Source organism: Augochlora pura, chromosome 4, assembly GCF_028453695.1.
Source record: "Augochlora pura isolate Apur16 chromosome 4, APUR_v2.2.1, whole genome shotgun sequence".
Lineage (NCBI taxonomy): Eukaryota > Metazoa > Arthropoda > Insecta > Hymenoptera > Halictidae > Augochlora > Augochlora pura.
The window spans coordinates 6,451,232-6,476,774 of record NC_135775.1 but is presented as its reverse complement, the minus strand read 5'-3'; the positions used below and the strand labels follow the sequence as shown (position 1 = coordinate 6,476,774).

Here is a 25,543-nt window from a genome sequence, read left to right as displayed (position 1 = left end):
AAGGTGCGTACACGATCTCGAGGGTGGAAATCAGAACCATCCCGTCCGCATAATCGCATAGATTAGCCGTGACACTGAAAAATATCATCCCTGCTCGCCGAGGCGTCGATTAATCGCTAGTAAATCGGTGCACGGAGATAAACGTGTCGGGCATTATCTACTGACTGATCGAGAGGGGTCGATCTCCTAATCGAAGTAGTTTAGGTAAGCGTTAGTCGCGGCGACACACACGGGGTGGTGGTGTGCATCGGCCCCTAAACGCTCGCAACTCCCGCGTGCGAGAATTACTCGCGCAGCGGTATACGAGAGCTGGCATCTGCTATGAGTCACAGCTGACGAATGGCCAGACAGAAAGAAAGAGAGAGAGAGAGAGAGAGAGAGAGAGGACTGGGGGAAGCGAAACGAAATGGTGAGAGAAACCGGGGGAAATCGCTGCTGATACGGATGGGTCGAATTTAATGACGACATTAGACGCGCCGATAAACGATCCACGAGTTTCTTTAATAAAAATCCCTCGTCCCGTTCCACGGTACGAATTAGGGTCAGGGAATTGGTGTGCATCAAGATCTTCGTCGGGAACCGATGCAAATTTCATGGAAAAATTTAGGTCGAGGTAGAGGCACTGGCAGAAGCTCGTTGTTAATTAAATTATCTCGATTGACGTATACTCTAACTCTGGACGGTTTAATTAACATCACGGGTTGCCAGCGGTACCTGGCTCTAAAGATTTGTACCTGAAGGTTCTTCACAAAATTCCCAGTGTCATGTATGATTCTATAAATATTGGAATGAAGAATCTATTTTTTTTTGTCATCAGCACATGTTTCTGCAGAATTGTAAGGAAAACACCTTTTTTAGTCCAACGAAATGTAAATAGCGGGAACGTATCAACGGAGACTGTTACTTTTTTATTTCACACCAAAACCAGTCCAGCCGAAGGTAACAATGAGTGTCGCGATCGGGCCGCGCACCAAAGAAAAAAGCAAAAGGGGGTTGAGAGAAACGAGAAAAGCGGTCGAATCGAGAGGGTGAGGTGGGGAATGAATGAGTCAGAACGCGAGAAAATAACGGGAGGGGCGTCGCGGAGATATATATTTCGGTAACAGAAGGCACATGTGTGTACACAATGACAAAAAGCTGCGACACCTGTCGCGATCCCGAAAATGATACCGTGGTTCCGGGAAATCGGACGTACTTGTTGCCCCGAACCGAGTTTCAGCCGGTTGTTTTCTCCCCCAGAATGCCCCGTTCCGCGGAAGGTTAAAATTAAAACGGCAGATTCATGTTCTCGGAACGCGCGAACTTGTTGCGGCGCGACGATGGTCTCGCTGCGCAATTTAGTATGCCCGTAATACCCGTGCCCGAAATTAAATAATCCCAGTGTGAATTTAACCGCTGTATTTATAAACATGTTTAATATTATTCGGCTGACCACGGCGTACGTGCTCGCCGCGATATAGAGTTTGTTCACCCTCTGGCGTCGACGCGCTATAATAGAGGATTTAGACGTTCTTGCAAAAATACAACAGTTCTGAGTATTACTTCCGCAACAAGAACATGTAAATAAAATTTGAGTAATATTGCTTGGACTAATAATGATGTGTACGCATTAATTTTTTCAACAGCGCAAGAGGGTGAAAAAAATGATGTATTAGGTAAAAACAGAAATTAAAATGGCTTTGAATGGGTTAATCCTTTAAAGATTACTCTCACTAAGGAGATCGTTCTCAAGATCTCTCAAGTTTAATTGATTCCTAGAGCGTTCAGGTAACCAAAAGAAGACGCAACTTGTCCAGCGAAATAAAGCAACTGGCAATGGAAACGCGCAACGCGGTGCTCAAGGGAGTTCCATGGGCGCAGTTAGGGGCACGTCGTCGCAACGTACGCTCGTCAACGTTTTTCCCTCGTCGGCAGCGACGCGGTTCGATGTAACGGAAACAGGGTGTAACCAGCCGTTTCCGGTGGACCATTCACCGCGCGAGGACTAGAAGACGAAAGGCTTCCATTCATGAAACCATGAGTCACGCGCTCGCGCGAGCGAGTGCACACCCGTGTGTATCGTCCCCCCTCTCTCTTTCCCGGACCCCTTATCATGGTGCCCCACTGGCTGCCAGTCTCCTCGTCCGTGTCAGTCGTGTGTTTATTGCACCGCATTCGATGCAAGGGTACGTGTGTGTACGTACGTGAAACACTGCTCGGAGAAGGACGAGGGACAGGAGGTGAAAGGAGAGAGGGGGCTCAATATCAGTCGCATGTGTGGCGTCCGTGAGAGCACTGCACCGGGGAGAGAGGAGCCCTACCGAATGTGCAACTGGTGGAATGCTGTACCTGGCCAACCGTCCAACACCGTAGGGACTGTTGCGTGAAATGAAGGGCACCTTGGTGCGTTGACCGTTAAGACGTCTCTTGTGGGCAAACAAAGCGACGACTTTGACCCTTCAAGGCCCTGCGAGCGAAATGGGGGGCGCGTCTTGCACCCTTTTTTCACGCTGTTTCTACTGCGTATAAGACAATTTTAGATGAAAATATACCAACTGCTTTTTTGACTCTGCTACAGTTTCGAAAATGTCTTGCCATCGTCAACCCCTTGCTCAATAATTTCTTTCGTGGCTGTTCCGATTGGCACTTATTTGTGGTTAAGAATTTCTTACAAGAAACTATTTATTGTACGACTATTTGTTTTATCAACCCATATTACTAGCGATACGTAAACATAATTAATAAAAATGAATTCGTTGTAATCTGTAAAAGGGCTACGATCTTCCCATATAATTTCAGGTCAAATTTATGATAAATTTCGTGCATTTAAAAGTGACTAGATGAAATTTAAAAGAAACAGTTACAAAGAATTTAAGGATATCCACACGAGGCTATTGAGGAAAATTTTTATTTTGCCTAACTAACTGCGATCTACTACCTATCCTTTTTGAATGGAAACCAAATTTCTATAAGGATTAATTGTCGAGGCCCATTAAAGAACGCTTCCAGGTGCCCAAAGCGGAAAGAACTCGGTGTATCCTCGAGAACAAGAGGCTGGACTGGTTGGAAAGTTTGCCCAGGCCACAAAGAATCGAGTCCTTGGTTCCCATGAGGGGAGTCAAAGGGCGGTTTAAATCCGGACGGGCTAGGAAGTTTCCTTCTAGCCAGTATCGAGGCTATAGAAGACCGTTTCGAATTCTAATACAAGTCCGTAGCGTCTGCCCGACGCGGAAGCATGAATCGTGAGAGCGAAGCGGATAAGTTTCGTGCGGTGTTATGAATGCAATGACGATCATTGCCCGAGGACACACCCAGTCAGCCGAAAGAATTACTCATCGGCACAGGCCAGCGTCTCTTTGTTGCGTGATATCTCTCTCTCTCTCTCTCTTTCCCTTTTCGTCTCTCTATCGCTCTCTAGCCTCTCTCACGGTGAATTAAACGCAGCCTCCACCGAGCGGTGTGGCCGTAACCTCCCGACATTTAGCACCGCCGATGCAATTGGACTAATTTACACGAACGGATTCTGGTGTGTATCCTTCTATTTTCGTTGAGCCGCGGCGGCGGCACCGGCGGAGCAACAGGTCTGAAAACCGTCAATGGATCGACCACGCTCTCTCGCTTGTTCAATGTCAGCCCGGCTGCATTATAAACGCGTCTCGCGTTTCCTCTCGCTAACTATTCAAATGCTTCTCTCGTCGTCCAATTCATCAATTACCAGGCTCTGACTAATGCTACCGTGTTTTACTAGTTGTCCGGCAGACGGTCGTGTACCGAACCCTGGATGACTCCAAACAGCAGTCTAGCGAACCTCTCAGGTAGTTTCTGCGAATTAATTTCCACGAACTGGACTCTAAAGCAGCTCCCGGAACTCTTTGAGCAAGTTAAAGCAACAATTTTTCTGTCACGTATTATTGGCTAAACTACAGTAGCGCACGATTAAATTTACGTCGATTAAGGATAAATGTTGTTAACATAATCAAGACTTTATAGTGTCAATTTCGCCCCTCATTTAAGTTTCTTTTATATACTCGAATTCTTTAATTAATGTATCCTTATCACTATTAAGAATTTTCATATCTAAAGAGTTAATACTTTCGTTCACACTGTGCTCTACTTTCAGAAAATTTAAAAGCAAATTCCTATTATGAGATTATCTAACCCGTAAACCATCCCAACGGGAACCCAAGATACCTGCTGCTAAAAGAGAAATCAAAAGCCACTAACCGATGAAGTCGAAGGCCTCCTCGAAGTACTGCTTAAGGTTCTGATGACCGGAGTCCGTGGCGGGGATCTGCCTGTAGGTGATACCCCTCTCCTCGTGATAACCAGGCAACTGTGAAGTGACGTTGAGGACCCTGGTGGCGCCCAGTCCTCGGAGTAGCTGAAGATCGGCCGCGTCCCTGCCGTTTCCAAGGTACAGGAATGGCAGAACTCGCGACGCAGGGTGGTTGTCGATGTCAGCGGGTTGAGGGGTTGGTGGACCAGACAGACTCAGCACTGGACAACCTGGTCCGGGACTGGGGCAACCACTGACTGCCGACGAACCCGCACCGCCTGCTGGAAGCAACGTGTCCTCGCAGAGGTCTCTGTGCCGCCTGTGAAACTCTTTGTGTCCACCTAGAATGAAACAGAAAATTGCTTGATTAAAATTTAGATCTTTTAGAACAAGAGTTACTTTTTTACTTATTTGCAATTGATATGTTCTTATACTGCTCTAGATAGTTTAATTAAGTTACAAGACAGAGTCCATAATAGATTGAAAACCTGTGAGAAACTTCGCATATAGTTAACTTCATATTTATCGAATAAGACAATTTTCGTATTATTTAGTTCGTTAATTTTTTAATATAAGAAAATGTATTTTGTCTTATTTGATATACATATATAACGCTAATATAAAATAAACAACTGGACACTCCACAGTAATAGCCTTTACTATCTCAGTCACCGCGAATTGTTTTTAGGAACCAAAACAAGATCTCGTGGGAAATAATAGGTACAGCGACCGATGCAAAAGTCTCCGAAGTTTACAAATACGATGCTCCCGGTAGAGTATCCCGGTATTTTTTGTCAGACCAAACCAAGCCAAGCTCGAGTCACTATCGTGGGAACTGACAGGCCCGAGCATCAGGTTACTAGGAAAACCCTGACACCCTGCGAGCAGGTGCTGTTTGCTACCGAATTTCGCTCAGGGATTTCTGAACGATTGGATCTCGTCGAACCGCCCTGTTGCGTCGGCGAAGAAGGGGGGTCTAGCCTCTATTTATTATGCTAACTCCGGAGTCTTTGACTAACGGAACCGCGTCTGTTCCCAGAATCTCCAAATGGATCCATCAAAAAGACTATTCCACGAACCGGCGTATTTATACAGTGTAAACCATGTAAGGAGGCGGCGTTCGTTACCGAGCGCTAAACGCCGCAAAACCGTGCTCGCGTAATTAGGGCGACCAGTGACCGCGTCAGGTCTCAAAAGGCGTCTACCAAGATGGCGGCCCGATCGTAACGGTTCTCCATGTAATCCCATTGTCCGACAGGTTACCCGAAAATCATTCTAGACGACTGTCTCTGTTCGGCATCCGCGAATAAACGGGGAAACAGCCGGACAGAAATTTCATTTATCTCCTCGGCGCGCACAATGCCGAGGCGGCGGAGGTGAGCACAATGCAGCGATTCAACCTCCCGCCAGGCAGAATCGCGGGACTGTGTACACAGAACCGATTTCTCGTGAAACCACGAGCTAATAAACCTCTCGCGCAGCAGGTCCGCCATACTTCCGCGTACTACTACGTCTCTAAACCTGTACACTGTTCGCCGGGGGGCAAAAGCAGTCCGGGAACCTGAAACGCAGGCTGATTTTCAGCGAATTTAGCAGATTCTTCGACCCAGGAGAGAAAGACAGAGGTAGAATCACGATCCTGCACAGTCTTCGACTGTCTCTCGTGCGGTTTTCGAAGCCCTAGCGAGACAGCCTTAGCTGTCTTGAGAGTCTTCCGGTCTTAAGAAACGCGAGCCGGGTGCCAAGCTACGCCGAAAATCCCTGGACACCCTCTATGCTCGCAGCGTTCTGCTAGCAACCCTTCTACTTGTAATAAATACCAATTGTCTTAGTGTTCTGAGACATTACTCGAGACGGAGAACTTGTACAGGTATCCCTGGTCTAGGTAATTTAATCCGTTGTTACCTGTACATGTGCGTTAAAATGCATCAAGAATTAAGAATGAACTTAAAAATAAAATAATCTGTTAAATTCGAAGGCAGTTCAAGTACAGATATTTCATAACGTTAAGTTAATTAAAATGGTTCTTTAAAGGGTTTGAAGCTGGATCTTTAAAAATTGATTTCTACATTCTAGCTTAGAAGATCTAATACTACCCTGTTAATAAAAGCGATTCTTTAGCTACGAAAATAAAACGACCACCTAGTAAAACTATCAACTTAAAACCGAGAAATTCCAAAGGTGCAGTAGCAAAAATAACGAAGTCAAAAGTTGAAAAGTTTGCTCTAGGTTCTACAGTTTGCAAAAGTCCGCCAGCGATAGCGAAAGAATAATCGTTAAGGTAAACATCGTCGGTAAGGATAAGCATTGTCCAAGTGTCGTCCTCGAGGACTGCGCAGCTGGTTCCCTCCGGGAAAGTAGGAAAATGGCGTCGAGGAGGAAGCGAGAGCGCGACAGAGAAGAAGGCGGGTTAACCCGCGAATAAACGGTCCGGGGTAAAAATAAAGGAAGACGGTGGTAACGAGAGGGGGGCTGGGAAGAAATGTGGGCTAAAAGTGTCTTCCTCTCCTGACCTGCAGCCTCGTGAGGCCAGGCCTGGCCTGGCTCAACGATGAGTCACTCTTTTCGCCCCCTGCCGTCGCGCCGCACCGCTTGCCAACCCCATCGCTGGCTGACTGTCATCGCTGACTGACTATCGTCGCGGCCGATGATTATTCCGCAGCCGCCGCCGCCGCCGCAACGAAACTTCCTTTCGGCAACGACCGGGACCTCCTCCTTCCGGATTCGGCTCGATTCGGCAACGTTCGTTTGTTTTGCAATCTACCCCCGCCGTTTAGGGCGGTCGGCCGATTTCACGGTGGACTCGGTACGAAAATAATAGATGATCGCGGGAGAACCGTTCGAAAGGAAATAGAACAGCTAGGCAGTTTAGAAGGAGAATTATGATCCGGCGACAGCCGCGCGCGTGTATTTAATTAATCATGATCGACGTGCAACATCGCGGGGAAACAAATGTGCCACCCCTACGAATCATTTTCCCATTCTTCGTGAATGATAGGTAGCATGGACTTTTATCTCTTTTTTAAGATTAAAATTAATGTAAAAAGATTCTGAAATTCTCCTGTTGCTGTCATTGTTCCGATACAGAATATCTGTTATCCAATTTTAACATAAATGCATAAAATTTGCATAAAGATAGATGAACGATAAAATGCTGTCGAAAACGATCGCTGATGTCTTGTCCTTCCAACTTCAAAATTGTCACTGATTTATCTCCATTCTTTACACTCGTGTGAAATTATATAAATCTATAATTCTGGTTTCGAGTGAAAATAATCTTTGTACAGGTAGAATAAGCTAATTGAGATGACAAAGTCAATGTAGTGACGAAGGAACACGATTCGAACAGTTTACGATCGGCTTAATTAAATGCTTGTCTCCGGAGCACTTTAAGGTATTCCCTATTCTATTCACTCTAAATTGGCGTGTTTAATAAAATATAGTAGCTTCCTGCTAAATTATGTTTCTTTATGATCAGGCTATTGAAACCAGCTTTTGTTCAGGCAGATGCAATCTCTGTTACATTAGTCTTTACCGGAAGTCATGCATTTCGCGATGAACGCATCCACTGGACGTCATAGCTTGGATATGGAGACACGCATGATCTAGCAACCATGAAAATTGCCCATCATTTAACGTTCAATGCATGTATGATAGCCTGTTATCCTCCTGTTTCGTATTTTTCAAACGAGAAAAGTGATCAATTAATCTTCCTCGGTCTTTGAACAGACGTCTAGGGCTAAACTGAACGATTGGCAACGAACAGATCGATTTAAACCATCCCTTAATCGTTACTTAAATCAGTTCGAGTCTATCATCCACTAATGGTATAAGAAACGTTTTGTCTACCGTCTTTGAACTGCTCGTTCCATTGCCGTATAATTCGACGGGCATTAGTATTCTTTTCGCTGTTTGAAAAACTGGATGTAACGGTTTTTCGGGTAGCTCGCTAGACGGGTTTGCGAACCCGACGACGCTGGCTCGCGATTTGATCCAGATATGCCGGACAAAGTAGCACGACCACCGCCTCTTATGTGCAATCTGCGGCGAAGACTAGCCACGAAGGAAATCGCAACTTTGTTGTAGGTTGGTCTAAAGCGGGTACGGTCACGCCATGGAATAGAGAATAGAGGATTGTAACGTGTGTTTGTCCGTCGTGGTGTCCATGTCATCAAATGACGTCACAAGTTCACGTTTAACCGTCGCGATGTATTCTTGGCGGACCGGCGAACGAAGTAATTACGCTTAATAGATCGGAATTGTTAAGGGAAGGGGCACGGGTGTCCCTTCGCGGGACACTGGCCTGATTTCCAACGATTCGGTGCACAGTGTGTCAATGAACTGCAAGTGCAACTCAAAAGAAGATCGCGTTCGTGTACAAACAAATGTTTGACTAAATAGTCAGGCGGGTCATTAGTTTTCATATAAGTATTTGGATAGTAGTACAAATACTTAGTTGCTATACTAACTGAAGTCTGTAGTGATTCGTATCGTACAATAAATCATTTCGTATGTGGGACGTCCTGATGTTTAATACTTTTGCAATTTTAATTTTTACATGTAACTCCTTTTGTGTTATTCGATTATATGTATATATATATTTTTTTTCATTGCTACGACGACAGAGAAAACAATCCGGTGGCATCTGCGAAACAAGAGCAACGAACCTCGAACAACTTGATTGTTATAATGACCCGAATCAGGCGCGACCCACATTCCACACGAATCCGTCGATGCAGACAGGGCTAACCGAAGTTATATGTTTCGGCAGTCATCGATCTTTGTACTGTGGAGATCGTACGGCGATTCATAATAAGCGACTTGATATAAATAACCGAGCACATTTATCGGTTCGAGATATAAAGTACGATACCACTTGTTGAGGGGCGATAGCACTCGCGAAACTACCCTTGACTGGTAGAAAGAAAATACTTTATAAATAAATGGCTTTTAGCACAACGATGTTATCGATACCTGTAGAAATTAGTTGTATAGAGAAATTCAACAATCGAATGCTATTAACATACAATTAACAATACAAATATAATGTGCATGTTTTAAGTCTGACGTAAAATAGAGTTTTTAAATCATTTCTACAGAGCACGTTCTCTTAAATCTCTTACAGTTCACGCCTCAAGTATCTCTAGGTCAGAAAATATGTTCTTTGATTGTGTCCGACAGAAAACATCTTGCAAAACTACAAGTAAACATCTACGTATTGCCGCGAGAATTAATCGGCGATTCTCATGAAAGGCCCCCAGACGTGTTTAGCGACAAACGACGAGATCTCACGTAGTCCCCGATCCATCTTGCACAACTCCACGGGGGAACGTTGTTTTATCAGTGCAAATATACGGAACGCAACAAGAGAATTTCTCTTCGCGGATAAGTGGCTATCTCTGATGTGATTTAATGCAGAAACGGAACACAGAAAGAGAGAGAAAAAGAGACCGATTAGAGGACGAGAAGGATCGTTCATGCGCAGCCACCCGGGGATAAGGAATCCGTAAATTCCATCATACCCGGCGATTAACACGAAACGAGTCATCGGGCACGCGTTTACGCCTAAAATCCAAGATACCATGGTCTCTGAGTCATCGCGAGGAGATTGTACGTAGAGCCGCGTGCCTCGTCCGACTTCGTATTCTCCCATCGCCGCAGCCAGACGTTTCAGAAATACCATTGCCCATACTTGTCCCGCGACGTTGGGGATTAGGCGACCGACTAGTGAAACAGGTAACGATGCCACTCAATGAATCAAACGCTTTCTAGAACCGGACATCTCCGACCAGAACCGTAATACCGATCAACCGAAGCCTGAATCAACCTTCTGAATCGACCATTTATACGACTAGATTCCTAAGACGCGAACGAGATCTAATTAATTACTAGCTGCAAGTAAACGACCAGCATCCACGCTTTACAGTGCTCTGGTTTCTTCGGATAAATTTTACTCAAAAAATCGCTAACTCCAGCAACGCCGAGAATTGCTTCTAAGCGGTCGGTCACGTGGTGTTGTTAACACGGGCCATCGGACTACACAGATTAGAAAAATCGATCTACTTATCTCGCAAGATTATTTCGGGATTTTTTACACTGTCTGGTTACAATGGCTGGTTACACGGCATATATGTGAATAATTATTCGAAGACGCACGAACTGTTCATAGATTAGTCAGAGACGACCAAATCGACGATAACGCTATTTATTTCCCGCGGAAGATGACGTCAGTCGCGAACCCAGTAGCAATAACGAGCTCGGCAAATAAATTTCTAACGTCAGAAGCCTTTGACAGGTTTTTAAGAACAAACTGTTAAAACAGTTTGATATAAAAGATTAAACAATACGAACAAGAGCAAATATAGTTACGATCTATAGTGTAAAGCAAGGAAAATTTAAATTGGTGCGTTTAAACAAGAATGGCCTCTCAGGGTCGGTGGCGCGGATATTCAAAAAACGATTAGTCTGCATCCACGCTAGTCAATGTGGTACCAAAACACACGATCTTTTCGAATGATCTTGGACTGCCAGTCCCTGTATAAAACTATATTGGTAATCTACATCGTCGAAACAATACTGAAGTCACTCTGCTAAGAACATCGAGTTTGAAATACAGTTTAATCTAGCCTTAAGGAAAACTGTCTGCACACGGCATGCAAACGAAGAAACAGCGAACGCGAAACGGCGAATTGCTTACCCCATGGCTCGAGATTCTCAAGAGGAACGAGCCTGAGTACAAGGCACGGGGCTTCCTTCTTCATCCTCATGTTCGCGTTCGAGATTCGCTCCACGGTTCCCTCGGTGAATCCTCACCGCACCATTTGACACACACAGGTGGCGAAACCAAGAAACATTCGTATGCCTTGGTTCCCGATCACTGTCTGGTTCACCACAAAACTCGATCGCGCGGCGGGGTTACGCAAACGCGAGAGCAGAGTCTGTCGTGTGTCGTCTGCACGACGAAAGTCCTTCTCGGGAGACGCGCACACGCGTGCCTAATCGGCGACCGATTTGAAACTGTGCCTCCTGCCTTAGACTGATTAACGTTTGACACCGTGTTTACTTGTTCCACGGCGAAACGACGGTGGCTGTTAAGAGGGAGAGATACGTGGCAAAAGCGGCGCTTGCCCTTTTGCTTGTTGGCGGGAGACTGCTGGCTAAACGGCACGAGAGAGTTTACATGAGGCTCGACTGGATGAGTCATCCGGCTCGCTGCCGATTGGTCGGCCCCTGCGTGACGTACGAGAGCCGCGGGACGAAGACACACGAACGCAGTCGAGTACCGCCACAGTCTGTGTACCACGCTCCCCTCTGTCTTTCTCTCTCGCGCTTTACGGCCGAACAATAATCCCCACTCTCTCTGGTCTGTCTCTCTACCGTTCTTCCTAGTTTTCGCGGGGCTTCGTGCATTTCGCTCGTAGCGGCACGCAACGGCGTCCTATGACGACCTTGTCGCGCTCGTAAATACATAACGTAACGCGACTTAATTGCCGATGGATCGACCTTTTTCAGAATCGAACGTTCGAGATCCTGCGGGATGCATCTCGTCGTTGCTAGATTAGACGCGATCTATGGACCCCCCCTGCGCGGTACTATATTTGAAATGATGTCTTGCCTCTGTCTTCTTTCATAATATTGGAAGTCCTGAGGAGAGTTACCGCACTTATTGCGGAGATTACGAAAATGGATTTGCTAAGATTTTGAATTGCTTTTCCATAGGATAGTTATACATGAATCAATATTCGAAATCAATGCTCAACGAAGCATTTTTATATTTTCGATTGTGGCAGGATTAAAATTTTGTAAACATGAAACGTCACCGTTATTGCAAATTAAAAGTTCGATTACATTACATTATGTATACTACTATACTTAATTTATACTACTATAATAAAATCAAAATTTATCTGAAAAATGTCAGTCGTCGCGAAGAATGCAGTACGCAATCATCTGGGAGCAGGCACAATAATATTAATTAAATGAAAATTCATGGCAATAACCATTCAACGTTAATCTAGTTTCTTGCTCCCTGGACTGAAGCAATCTGCACTCAATATTATTAGCCCGGCTTAACACGCGTACTACTCCAGTTAAATAAATTATCGCCGTAATTAACATGTTTAACCCGGCGGAGCACAAGCCCAGAATATTCCACTCCCGGAGGAACCAACGGACTGTGTCGTACAGTTAAGAAACGATCGAGCGTAATTTGAATTGAATCGAGTGTGTCTGAATTATTAGTTACAATGGGGCTCGTTAGGGTCGGGCGCAATGATTCATCATCGATCGGCAGTTCGCGGCGTCGATACTTTTTCCAATCCTGTGGGAAAGCATTTATTAATTTTTTTTCTTTTCCAGCCATTGTACACGAAACTGTGATCTGTCCGCGAAACCGTCGAACGTTTTCGTTTCTCGTATCAATAATCCGAAGATAACACCGATTATCGTGCCACTCGAGAATAAAAATCGATTCGCTGGATACGATCTGGCGCGATTGTGTACGCCTACGATGCCCGAGGTCGAAATGCTGCTTCGGCGACAAACACGATTGATCGAGAGCAGCGAGAGAGAAAAAAAAAAGGAAGAAATAGTCGAACGCATTGGCCCTCGAGCGGGACAAAAGATCAAAGGTGGTGCTCTGCTGGGAGCGAAAATAAATCGAGGCATTATGCGTCTCCCGCACGCAATGATTCACGGGCCTGCATTCGAGGCGCGGGGTAATCGCCGCGGGACGTTACGCAATTTGCCAACAAATTCTAATTTTACGACTTATTTCTCACGCGGGACACAATTACCGGCGACCTACAGCCTCCTGGTAACCTTCTACAATAGGAGTAACTTGATTGCCTCGAGGGCCACTGTCCTGGCTACGGAGCAATCTCAATTTTGAAGCGAAAGCGTCAAGGCGTTCGACAAGTAGCCATTTCTGGGGCTCTGGAGGGTAGGCTGTCACGCGATCTTAATTTTATTTATTTATTTTATTACTTTAGAGCATAAAGAAATGACTATCGAATAGTCGAGAAAGGGAAGATGAACAAATGGTGTCAGTTAAAACTCATTGCGATAGAGAATGACAGAATGAAACATTAAGTGCACACAGTTAAAAAGACATGATTGATTCATAATAAGTTGATAAAATGTTATTTTAAAGCAGGTGATTCTCGCAGAGAATGGACGGTTATCGAGTAGTCATTCTAAATCGAGAGCTCCGAATCTAATCAGTAGACAGCGGATTTTATGCATTTATGTGAAAGATGTATAGGTGAAATGTAGAATAATGTAACACAAATAATTGATTAAGATCAATTACTTTATTAAAATTATTTCAGAGAGAAACAGGATTGCACTTTGCTCCTACGTCTTGCAATTAATGCAGATAATTCTTATTTTGCATAAACAGTACGAGACGTTTATTGTCGGATGTTTCCATCGTATATATTTTATTTATGCATTGCCTGTTAACAAATACGATCTCTGTATTGTTATATACATTTTAGAATTACATCGCAGGACTTCTATCAGCATTCTCGGTCAGTAGCACTGATTAACTCGTAAAGAATTCGAAATGATCTGTCCACAATTTCCTGCTTTTTCTATGACATCATTCGCCGAAGCTTCGCCCAGGCCGAAGAGCACGCGTTACTCACTGGAGAGCGAAGAACGATGACACCAACGAGGCCGACTGATCTTCCCGTTCCCGGAGTAACATATCGACCATTTCCCTGTCGAAGAGATACGAGCCACGAATTCCATTAAGAACACCCATATTTCACGGAACTGTACACGCGACCAGAATTTTACACCATCGCGTCTTCGTGGTCTCGCGTTCGCATCTCTCGCGAGGTTTCTCGCTTCCCCGGAACCGCCATTGCGGTCGTAACACATCGCAACAGGAATTTCCGCCTCTAGGAGGCACGCTGAGCATTTAGGAAATCCCAGGACCAGATCGCCCGGCTCTTCGTCAAACCGCGAGGATGATTCTTTTAACGGGCTTTTTAGTACCTGGGCCGATGCTTCACTAATGAGACACCTTTTTCGGAGCAGCGGCTTGACTCACTTTTTTAATTGCTTCGATCGCGGGAAGATGCCCGGGGTTTTTTAGTCATCGCAATAAAACTTTATCATTTATAACATGATATATTATATCATATTACAATGTAATATCATTTAATACTGGATCTACCGAGCGCTATATGCAACTGACGCTTTACAAGAATATCATCGTGTCAGACGAAAATTATTTCTAATGTTACACAGAGTCTGAGGTTTTTAGATTTTTTAGCGAGGGAACTGCAATTTTTGTGATCGCCAAGAACTACTTAGAGGAATGATAGTTGCAAGAATTCATTCATTACTGACACTCATTCAAGACGTGGGTCCAGGTGATCAGTTATTAACACTGTCTTCGTGTATGATTAATGATAGTTCGAGTTGGAATGTGAATGCTATCTTATGTAACACTTATAGATTGTTTAATCGTACATGAAATGGTATCGTGGAAATACTGCACCAACAAATAGTGTCTGTAATAAGCATCAGTTTCTTCTATCGAATGTTGAAACACATGTAGACTATCACGAAATCTGAAGTAATCCACTTTGTCCCTATTACATATAAAATTATAGTGAACCCAATTGTCTTAATATTAAGACCTTTGTTTCAGTACTATGTACTAAAAAATAAAAATTATATAATTGTTGAGGATTACGAATTTTTCTTATCTCTCTCTAACTGGATGACTGAGGAAACGAAAATTGTACCGCAATTAGCATAACCGCAACGCGAAATACTATGATACAACGTTGTAAAAGGAATATCGACGGACTCGAAAAAACGAACAAGTTTCTGGTGGATACTAGATCGAACGACGAATTCAAACGAGATTATTCCTAACTTGAGAAAAAATTCAATTTCCGACATGCTCTCAAGAAACCATGAAGTACATCGAAAGGGTGGATGCAGCATCCGACGGCTGAGATGCCTTCCCACGTCTGGTCGAAGCGCAACGAACGGGCAATCACGGATGAAATCAGATAAATGCATCCCGGGCTCCCTCGTCTGTTTGCCGATCGATCGTCGCGAGTGATTCAATTCGACACGCCGCGCCGGGATGGAAATCCCTTCAAGGCTAATGACTAACGTTTAGAGAGAAACGCTTATTACGGTCGAGCGTCATTGCGGCCGGCAGCTTCTAAGTTTCAGGATCGCGGCATCGGCATTGTCATCGGCCAGCGATTTTTTCCCGCGACTCGAACGGCCAGTCCGGAACCTGTTTACGATCGTGACCTCACGCTGCTCGCCCATCGGCGATCGAAAATTCTGGTAAAACAATGCGTTTTCTCGAGTCGTTTACACAAGGACGTCATTCGCGTTTCGTGAACAGCGGGACGATTAGTCACTGAGGCGCGAGGAACAAAGTTGAGATTAGTCACTTTAAGGCGACTAGATCATTCTCTGAAAGAGAGCTGATAAAATGGGGCGGGGACTTTGCACACCTCCTGCGATCCGTCAGGTTCCCTGTGCGCTTGTGTGACATGACGAAGCGATAACCGGTCGAAATTTTTTAACAAAATTGAACCATTCGGATAACCGCGTATTCCACAATATGAACGAACACGATTGCATTGTCGATCTTCCGGAGACATTCCTGTAGAAAATTAGCTTGAAAGAGTTCAATCATTACTGAATAAGGATCTTTATTCCAGTGGCAACTTGATAGAGTTCTTAATGAATTAATCAAAATTCTATTCGATTACGAAGTGCATAAATTGCTTCGTAACGAGGCCGAGCCGCTGATGGGTTTTTGACGATGGACAGCTGGTTCTTACGTTTTTATGTCGATTATGCATGGAGGGAGGCAAGAAAACCCATGAGTAATTCCTTTATTTATAACACAATGTGCTAATGCAATAAAATTTACGGTTGAGACGAGACGTCGATTTTCAGAAACCGTGTGCGAAGATTCACGGTTTCGTGACAGCAAACAGTTTACGTAAGCATCGATTCAGTTGCTCCATTAAGGATTGCAGAAACTCCAAATGGAATTGCATTCCGGATGAATCCACCGCTGCCAATCTTTTTTAAGGGATGATTAAATCGTACGTCGATCAGTATAGACGCGCGTGGATCCGCGGCATTAGCATAAACCGTATTCGAAGTCGACTCTCGTGTCGCCAGCACCGATCATCCCTCTCCCGCGCTGAATAGCGATGAACTCTATCTATCAAAATATTGATTATCTCATAACTCAGACTGTCGTGGATCGCGCGTATATTTTACGTGATCAGGGTCGTTCTATTCAGAGGATCCCCAGACCACAGGAACGCAACGAAAACAGAACCGCGAACGCGCGCGCGCCGTGAATCCCTAATGGCGGATTAATCATGCGATTTCGTCGCAAGCGCATTCCTGCTCGATCGAGAGCGGATCGTGGATCGAAACGCGAATCACCGTTCGAGCACGGCAGCGATCCGATCGGATCGAGATTGACGTGGACTCGAATTGTAAACAAAGATACGTGTCCGTTGTAGCAGGCTCGTTACGCGATCCGCCATGATTCACTGGCGCTTCGTGTATCGTGAATAAAGTTCATCGATAGTGTCGCAATCTTGAAGAGGGTGATGCATGCTTGTGTAAACGCTTCCGCAAATGAGAAGGAGCTTTGACCTCAGCCGCGCGAAAATTTCGTAATGCACGGAGAATGTGTGTCAGTGCATAAACTGTACCGATGGTAGCTCTAATATCTGTTTAGGTCGTCGAAGGCTGCCTACTAACATTGATAAATGTTGGTTGAATATCTTTACATGTTTATAATGTTATCAAGAAACTCCGCAAATTATCCTAAGCAACTATGATTAAAGTCATTCATTGAAGTCATTAGTCATTAGCAGGGACATCATAGAAATATTTCAAAATTTTAGACGATGTATCCCACTGAAATAATTAATAGTTTGCATCGATATTATAATTAATGATTACCCATTTAAGTGGGTCTCTAGCCTTAGCTATACTAATAATATATAGATCAGTAATGATGAACAACTGACAGTGTAGCATAAGCTGTGCAACACAGTTATTTGAGGGAATGAGAAATTCCATGAAACATCGCCAAACTTCAAACGGATTTATACTAATCATTGTTCAGCAAACTATCTAATAATCCAAACAACTTGTAGTCTATCGTAAACTGTGGAAGACAGTAAGTCAAAACACGAGAGATTCCATGAAATGTCGCCAAATTTCAAGCTACACATCTTAGCGAAACTACCGAGCAGCTTCCATCAAGAACATAATAGATGATACACAATTTAAATGGATCTGAAATCAGCATTGTTTGTGGAAGTATCTAATCCAAGCAACACGTTTAGTGTATTATATCTGCGTAAGTCAGTGGTTCAAAACATTCGGAACTCCATGAAACGTCGCCAAATTTTGAGTGACTCATCTAGGAAAATATCTAGATTACGAATTATTAGAATAAAAATTTACAGGGGCTAGATGAAAATAAAAATATATAAATAAAAGTGTATCGATAAATTAAAGATAATATAAAGACAATTCTGAATTCTTCTTTTCAACGTTTCATGTTCCATCGTCGTCCCTTTTTGGTCCAAATGCATGGAATCCTCGGTCTAGATATATCCAGCAGTTTGCACTAGTAACATAATTAAAGGCTCAAATTGCGAATGTCACATCTTACGGAAATAACGAGCAGTTTACGTCAGCAACATAATTGATGGTCAACAATTTAAATGGATCTAAAACCATCATTTCCGAGGAAGCATCTTATTCAAACAACACGTAGCGCATCGCAGGATGCGCGAGATAGTCGTTCGAATCATCGGTAAGGTTTAAAATACCGCAAACCTATGTACGACCTTTCAAAAAAAAAATAATAGTCTGCCCGGAAACGAAACTAACTCGTTCGCGGCGCAGAACCGTGTGACATCGAGAAGTAAACGTCGCTATCGAGGCTCGATGCGGTTAGACGGTGAGTCACCCGGTCGGAGCCCGACCGGCCCGACCCTGAAAATTACAACAACGGTGTGCACACAACAATGTCCACGCGCGCTTTTGTTTACCAGCGAGAAGGAGCACGTCGATCGCGTGATTCAGCGTCGCGGGATCTAGAAACCGGGGGGGTCCACCGCGTAAGATCTTCCTAGACCGATTCGACCGCGTGTCGTCGCTCGTTACAACGCAACGGCGTGCACCGACGCCGAGTTACACCAGCTCCAGCTCCTCGGCGCGTGATTCAGCTTACGTAAGCGAACGGACGATGAGCGATGGACCAGTTCGAGGAAAAAAAATCTTCGATCGAAGATCTGTAATGTAATGCGCTGCAGGAAAACGCTGCGACGCGTTCCGGGAACTCGTGGAAGGATCGTTGCCTCGAGAAAGTGGTATTCCTCGGCGGAATGACGGAAATCTTATTTATAGGCGCGACTCCGAGGCGTTCGGAATTGGCTTGGAAACTGTTTGGAATTGTTTGAAACTGTCTGGGATTGTTTGGAACTGTTTGGTATTGTTTAACATTGTTTGAATTTATATGAAACTATTCGAAACTCTACGGAACTGTTTGGAATTGTTTCAAACTGCTTGGAATTGTTCGAAACCGTTTGGAATTGTTTGGAATTATTTGGACATGTAGTGGAGTTTAATTAAAGGCTCTTCTCATTGTTATTTAGCATTCTTATATTCTACGAATCCTAATAAAATTAAGAAGTGAAAAGATTATCGCAAAAATATTTGTAAATTAAAGTAAAATTTGAACCACTAGTATTATAATTTATAAATTGTAAATTTCATTTGCTTAAAATATGATAAAAATTAATTTCCAAGTCTCGGAAAATAATCGAGCACTCAAAGTGTTAAATTTTCAGGAATTTCAAGCAAAGGAAAATTGGTTTCCATCCCTTAATAGTTTTAACACGATCGCTGCGAGTTCATAGCTTCGCACCGAAGGAAATAAACATTGATTGGCAGCAATCGCACCGTAGTGAACTATACGTAAATTAAAGCGCCGGGAATCCGCAGTCTAGTCACGAACGTTCAAAAACCGCAGTCCATCTGCTATTATGCAATTGTGCTACCTCAGAATCGTGCGTAACATTACGAACGCCGTTGTATATTCTTAAACGAATGCACACGTTCGACTTCGCGCTCCCCGCGTGTTCCTGTTGCATCGAATCCCTTGTTTACCGCCGCGCGACGTTAAATGCCAGCTTCCATTGACAGGGAGCACTTCGCGCAATTTCGTCTGGCATATGATTCGCGCGGGCGTAATCGTCGCATATTTTTCGGCGGGGGCACCGGTAATTTACGAGCACCGGTGCGCGCATAAATTAGACGTTTTCACGGTGTGACAAGGAACCGCGCCGGCGTGCCAGGACGCAAATCTCCCGGCGTCGTTCTTTTACAGTCGGTTAACGCTTTAGTTTACACGCGACAACTATGTAAATCCGTCGGGTTAGGAGGTTTTACGGCGACCGCGTCAATAACTCTGGTGGTCTGGCTGGCAGCTGTAGGAGAGACCGTTCTCTGACAAGCTGTTGCTACCAATCGTAGTTTACGCTTGTTCGCGCGCGACACTGCCAATTTCGCTCGAGGACTGCGTATATTTAATAGACTGGTCGGTAAACAGTAAATAGCGTTGCTTCGTCATCGTTTCGAAACGATACTACACACGCATCGATCCAATAATCTCGAGGGGGTGTCGAGACGCGGCGCGCGTTTGTTCGACCCGCAGGACAGAAGTCCAGAATTCGAGGGACGGGATCTGAAATGTTAATGGCTGGAAATAGGACCGGAAAACACCCGCGATTCACGCAAAACATACCAAGCTGTCGTTGCTATTTAAACATATTTTTCAACTAGTAATTTTTCAAAAAAGTAGCTTTTGTTTCAACAATTTTTTACAAAATTTTCGCTTTAATGGACTGTTAATTATTATTATATTTTTATTATATGCCATTACTATATACTTATTACGTTATGATAAAAATGATTGAATAAGAGAACAAAGCGTAATTTGAAATATTTAAGAACTTTGCCATCTCCTATAGACTTCATTGAAATTACTAAAAGAAGAAACACAAGTTTATTTGATTTCGATTAATATATTTTTGCCATTTTTCTACACGATCACTTCGATTTTTCATGAATTGGCGATAAACTAACAAGTTTAACTAAGAGTCTTTTATTTTAAAAAAATATCAGGGTTATTTGTACTCTTGGTAGATCTCCATACATTTTTCGAAAAAGTATTAACGGCGTTACATCGAAAATTAATTGGTTTAAGAGTCATCGGTCTTGTCACAAAATCCTCGATGCACTATTCTATAGGATCGAAGATTGCGACGCGACGATAAGGAGCGCGGGAGGAAATATTTCCGAAGTCGCTGCGCAATCTCTAAGCGCCGCGATACACTTATATTTCCGCGTTTATCTTAGTTCGCGTTTACGTTAGTCACACGTCTGGCCAGTTCACTCGCTCCGCCGTCTTCCCTCTCTGTTCACCTTGGTCGCAATAATAACCGACGCGGCTCACATTATTCACTGATAAAAATTGTGCGTGTATACGCGACGCCCTCGATCAACACGGGGCTTTCATTAATCGTCGATTAATCTTCGTTCAATACCCGTGACTCACCGACGCGAGGAAAATGGGAAATGTACGTCCTTAAACGCAGTGAATCATCGGATCTTTACCGAGTTACGCGTTGCTCCATTTCACTTTAATCTCGCCGAGCCGTTCTACGGCAACGCCGATCGGAGCCTGACGCGGACGAACGCGTCCGATCCGTTTGTCATGTTTGTTGCCAGTTGCGTGGTAGCCGCGCGGATCGATTTACGATTTCCCGGCGCCCGAGATTTACGAAATTGTTGCGGAGTTGGGTTGCGGCTCGATGGACCACCGTGCATTATCTCCGCGTGTTTCATAAACATCTAACGCCGCGAGAATTACGATTAAGAGATTCTTTGCGGTGGACGTACGTAGAATGATAGTGTTGTTAATCTTTGTCGGATGTCTCTTGCACTTTGTAGACTTGTCGTTGACGACTTTGATTGCATACGTTTTGTATGTAGAACGGTCTCTTCGTAAATATCAAGATTAAATAATAATGGTGAGTGGAACACGATGCGACTCAAGCAGCCAAATCAACCCCTCAAATTGATCACAACATCCTACCATTAAAATACAGATTGAATGTAATTAAACCGTACCATTATAGTGATTGACAATAAAACTCTGAACGAAATGAAGAGTCGAGATTCCACTAGTAAAATCATCCCTTAAAGTTACGACAAGAGTGTTTCGAAGAATCAATAACGCAGAATGAACTCCATAAAAGTGTTCACCCGAAAAGAGGTATAAAATCTTTTTGTTTACGAGGTATAGGAATCGAACCCTTTATGCTTTATTCAGGATGTGTTTCAAGGACCCCGTTCGACCCTTGATAAGTACATTAATTCATTCGAAGACGCAGTAACACAAATTGACCTCAATAAAAGCGTCCCAGTAAAACCAGTCGTAAAGCATTCTCCCAACCTGGATCGAATAAAATTCTAAATCGGGCACAAGGGGTGGTTTTAGGAGCGGAATCGACCCTTAAAAAGGATGACAATATTTTCTCTACCGTATCCCTAATACAGGTATAGGCCGGCCGAGTGTTCCGCATAAACAAATCGCAGAATATTCCACTCGACGACCCTCCTATATTAAATCGTCCGAATTCCAGCCCTTAGAAAAAAAAAACGAAATCACCGCCCCTTGGCGGATCGATCGTTGTAGGTCGAGCAAGGGGTGACGGAAGGACCGAAGCAGGTCGCAGGTGTCGTTTTACATCGCTGTCATCGAAATGCTTTCGCCTAATTCCCTCGAATCGCCACCGTGATTGCACAAAGGGGTTGCAACCGGCACAGGAATGCGGGGGCGCCATGTTGGTACCGGTGCAGCGATCGTTTAAACGGTGTTTACAGAGCGGGGAAACAGCGGCGACTCTGCACGTGATCCCCATGGTCAACCCCATTATACTAACCTAACGGACTTGAAATTAATTTGTATCAACTTGAGAAATATCGTCTCATTTATCTGTCCTCGGTATAATTTTTTTCCGGAGGCATTTTTCAATTAATTTTAAAAATTAAACATCTCGCACGAAATGTAACTATTACGAGAACTCTAATTAATAGACACTAGAACTTAATGACAAATCAAAATGATCTAATAGAAATCTAACAAACGAAAGTCAGATAAAACAAAATTTTTCTTTCTTTAATAATTGTAATAAATTGAAGAGGAGATGGCAATATTTCTAAATTGTTCCATCTTTATTTTTTTATCTCTTCATATACTCTAAAGCTACTCCTCGCTGTTAAAAACATTAACCAAAAGATAAATCTTTCAAGAGTCTGCGAATAAAATATTGTCAACTACTGAACGGATGGAATGGAATAGAAACGATGAAATTAGTTATTGGAATGGATTAACGCACTCTCGGTTTCCTCGAAGGGAGGCGTTAAGATCCGAGCGGCGCAACAAACGACCACCTGCCACGACGCGCTCGTCTCCGGTGCAGTTGCGGTTCGCAGTTGCAGCCGGCGATGGGGATCCGTGTAGCCGGGGGTACCGGACACACGCGTGGAACGCGTCACAAGCGATTCCGGCATGAATGAATCACTTAACGCGAAACACGCGCCGGGCATTCGTAATATTCGCTCTGCCCGGATCGGGAATGCATATTGCGGCACCGGGACCCGCGATGTTGATTGGACTGTGTTTGCTCTGGCGCAGTGTGCCACCGTTGCTCCAACTTCAGCTCGCATTATATTAGGTGAGTCACTAAGTAATCCGACTGTTTCTTTCGCGGAGGACCCCATTAGCTTGAGGGGCCGCGCGCGGCGCTGCCATAAGTGCTCGGACACTTACTATCATTCGGCATGTTAATTGAATAACGCGTTCATTCCGGGTAATGGAATTATACCTGAGCCTCGTCCTATATGGACCTTTCTTCCATAATGCGTTCTTGCATTGAATTTTTACTCGGCTGTTAATTTGATTCGGGCCCGGTTTGTCGGGTCTCGTCTCTTTTCATTTTCTTACCCTTGACTCTCTCTCTTATGAATTGATACAATAATGAAAAGGTAATAGGATTAAGAGGTAAATACTTGAACTTCTCGATCAATTTCTTGAGCATGAAATAACAAGACAAAATTAAAATCGTATCATTATGCAATCATGGTAGAAATGAATGGTTTTAATTTAATATAGCAGAGAGATTGAAACCATTAACGGCTATCGATGTATTATTTTCAATCTAATAAAATTAATTAAAAAAGGAATGAATTTTTTATTTGACTTCCAGTTCTTATAATTAATGTGCAAGGCCTATAATATAATAAATATAAATACGTATAATTAAGCGTTCGTATAATAGGAACGATTATTCCTTTTCTCTTATATTTTTACACTTCCAACCAGCACGGTAAGCGTTAATTTAGAATAATGAATAACCATAGAAGAATCCCAGGTTCTGTTTCAAGTAGACAGGTGCAAAATGTTGCAGGAAAGAACTCCGCGGGGGGACAAGGTCGTCGATGATCGCACCTGACCAGTTTTTTCTTGGAAACGAAAATGATGAGCAATCGCTAACGAGGAGGAATATCGAGGAATCGAAAGCGCGCCGTATCCCGCGGCGATTACGAACAATGACAGGTTCAATAGACAAAGGTCTGGCACGTCAATGCAAATAGCGGATTTGAATAAATCGACAATGCGAACAAAACGAGGACGCGCCGACGAGGAACTTTTCCATCGCTCCGTGTTTACGCGGAACCGTCGCGGCGGCTCGCGAAACTTCGCTGCGAAAGTCCGGCAAAACGCGCGTGACTCACGCCCGATCGCGCAAACACCGGCCAGTGTTTCACTCGAAACAACGGCCCCACTGTGCAGAGCGTACAGTTCCCGTCAACGGGCAATTAAAAAAAAAAAATCGTAGGATCGATCGACGACGTCACTCGGCACCATCGATCATCCGATCCACCGACACGCGAAATTAATATCGAGGATCCGTCGACCGGGCGAATACGAAGATGAAAAATTCACGATGAAATTCACGCTGTCGAAAATAATCGCTTTTAGGGGATGCTTCCGAGTCTCCGTCAATCGGCGACCAGTTCTCGTGTTCCTTCTGACCCGTCCATCAAAATGACCGATCACCTGGATCATTAGGGGAGGATCGTCGGGAAAATTGAAATATAATTCTTGGTGTTCCCAACAATTGTTGCTTCTCGTATCAACACCGGAACTACCGAAACCTGAACACGATTTATATAAATTATTCAATAGCTAAGATTATATTTATTTCAACCTTGTACCATTTTGATTGTAGTATATACGTCAATAAAAAAGTTTACTGTTCGAAGTATACAGTTGAGCCCGGATAGTGCGTATCTGAGATATTCTCGAATGCTTCTCAGAAATGAGTGGATTAGAGTCATAGTGGCGTAATGTCACATTTTCCTTATTGCAAGAAACAAACACTGTTTTTATTTACTAACATGTGTATTATCTTTTATTTTCGTTTTTAAAATCTTTTATTCATTAATTCCTATAATACTATTATAATATTCCAAAAGTTGAATTGAAATAAGAACCATTTGCTGGGAAATTTTATGAGAATTAATAAATAAAAGATTTGGAATATTTTAATATATTCTATAAAATTACTTTGCAGGATATATCAGAAAAATCTCTCGAATGCAAAGAGTTAATCGAACAGCCATGGACGGAATCAATTCACATTCTTCGTTCTATTTCGCTACCTTTATAGCCAGACTACCCCACATACGAAACCCATTCGAACGGCAAAGAATCTATACAACGGAAGTTCGGATAACCAAGGTTCCCCCTTTGTCAGGGCTAGGAGCCCACCCCGGTTTCAGCTGGTTTTCCATTGGTCGCCTCATTATTTCGTAGAAGGCAGATGAGGCCGTTTAATTCGTTTCAGGATGATTGCACAATGCAGGCCGCTGCGACGCGATGATGCCCGGATAAAGAACTCTCCGTGAGGGGTGGCAGGCGAAGGGGGATGACGAGGGAGTACGGAGAGAATGGGACCGTATGAGCTGGCGGCGAGCATCGGCAGTGAGTCAGTCCACCAATTTTGTCACCGATAATACGCGCCCCCCCTCCCCCCTCCCCTCCACCCTCCAGCTTTTCCCGTGGAACCCTTTCCGAACGAATTTTGAGGACGTTCGTCACGGCTACGGGATTATGATGCTCGA

At 43.9% G+C, this 25,543-nt stretch overlaps 1 protein-coding gene across 1 annotated transcript in view; it reads right to left on the bottom strand.

The window, feature by feature from the left end:
* Positions 1 to 25,543, bottom strand: part of LOC144469600 (dual specificity protein phosphatase 10) — an 85,432-nt gene that overhangs the window by 4,417 nt on the left and 55,472 nt on the right. The window contains exon 2 of the mRNA XM_078180045.1: positions 4,204 to 4,596. Coding sequence (XP_078036171.1) covers positions 4,204 to 4,596 — 393 coding nt within the window. The remainder of the gene's footprint in view (positions 1 to 4,203; positions 4,597 to 25,543) is intronic.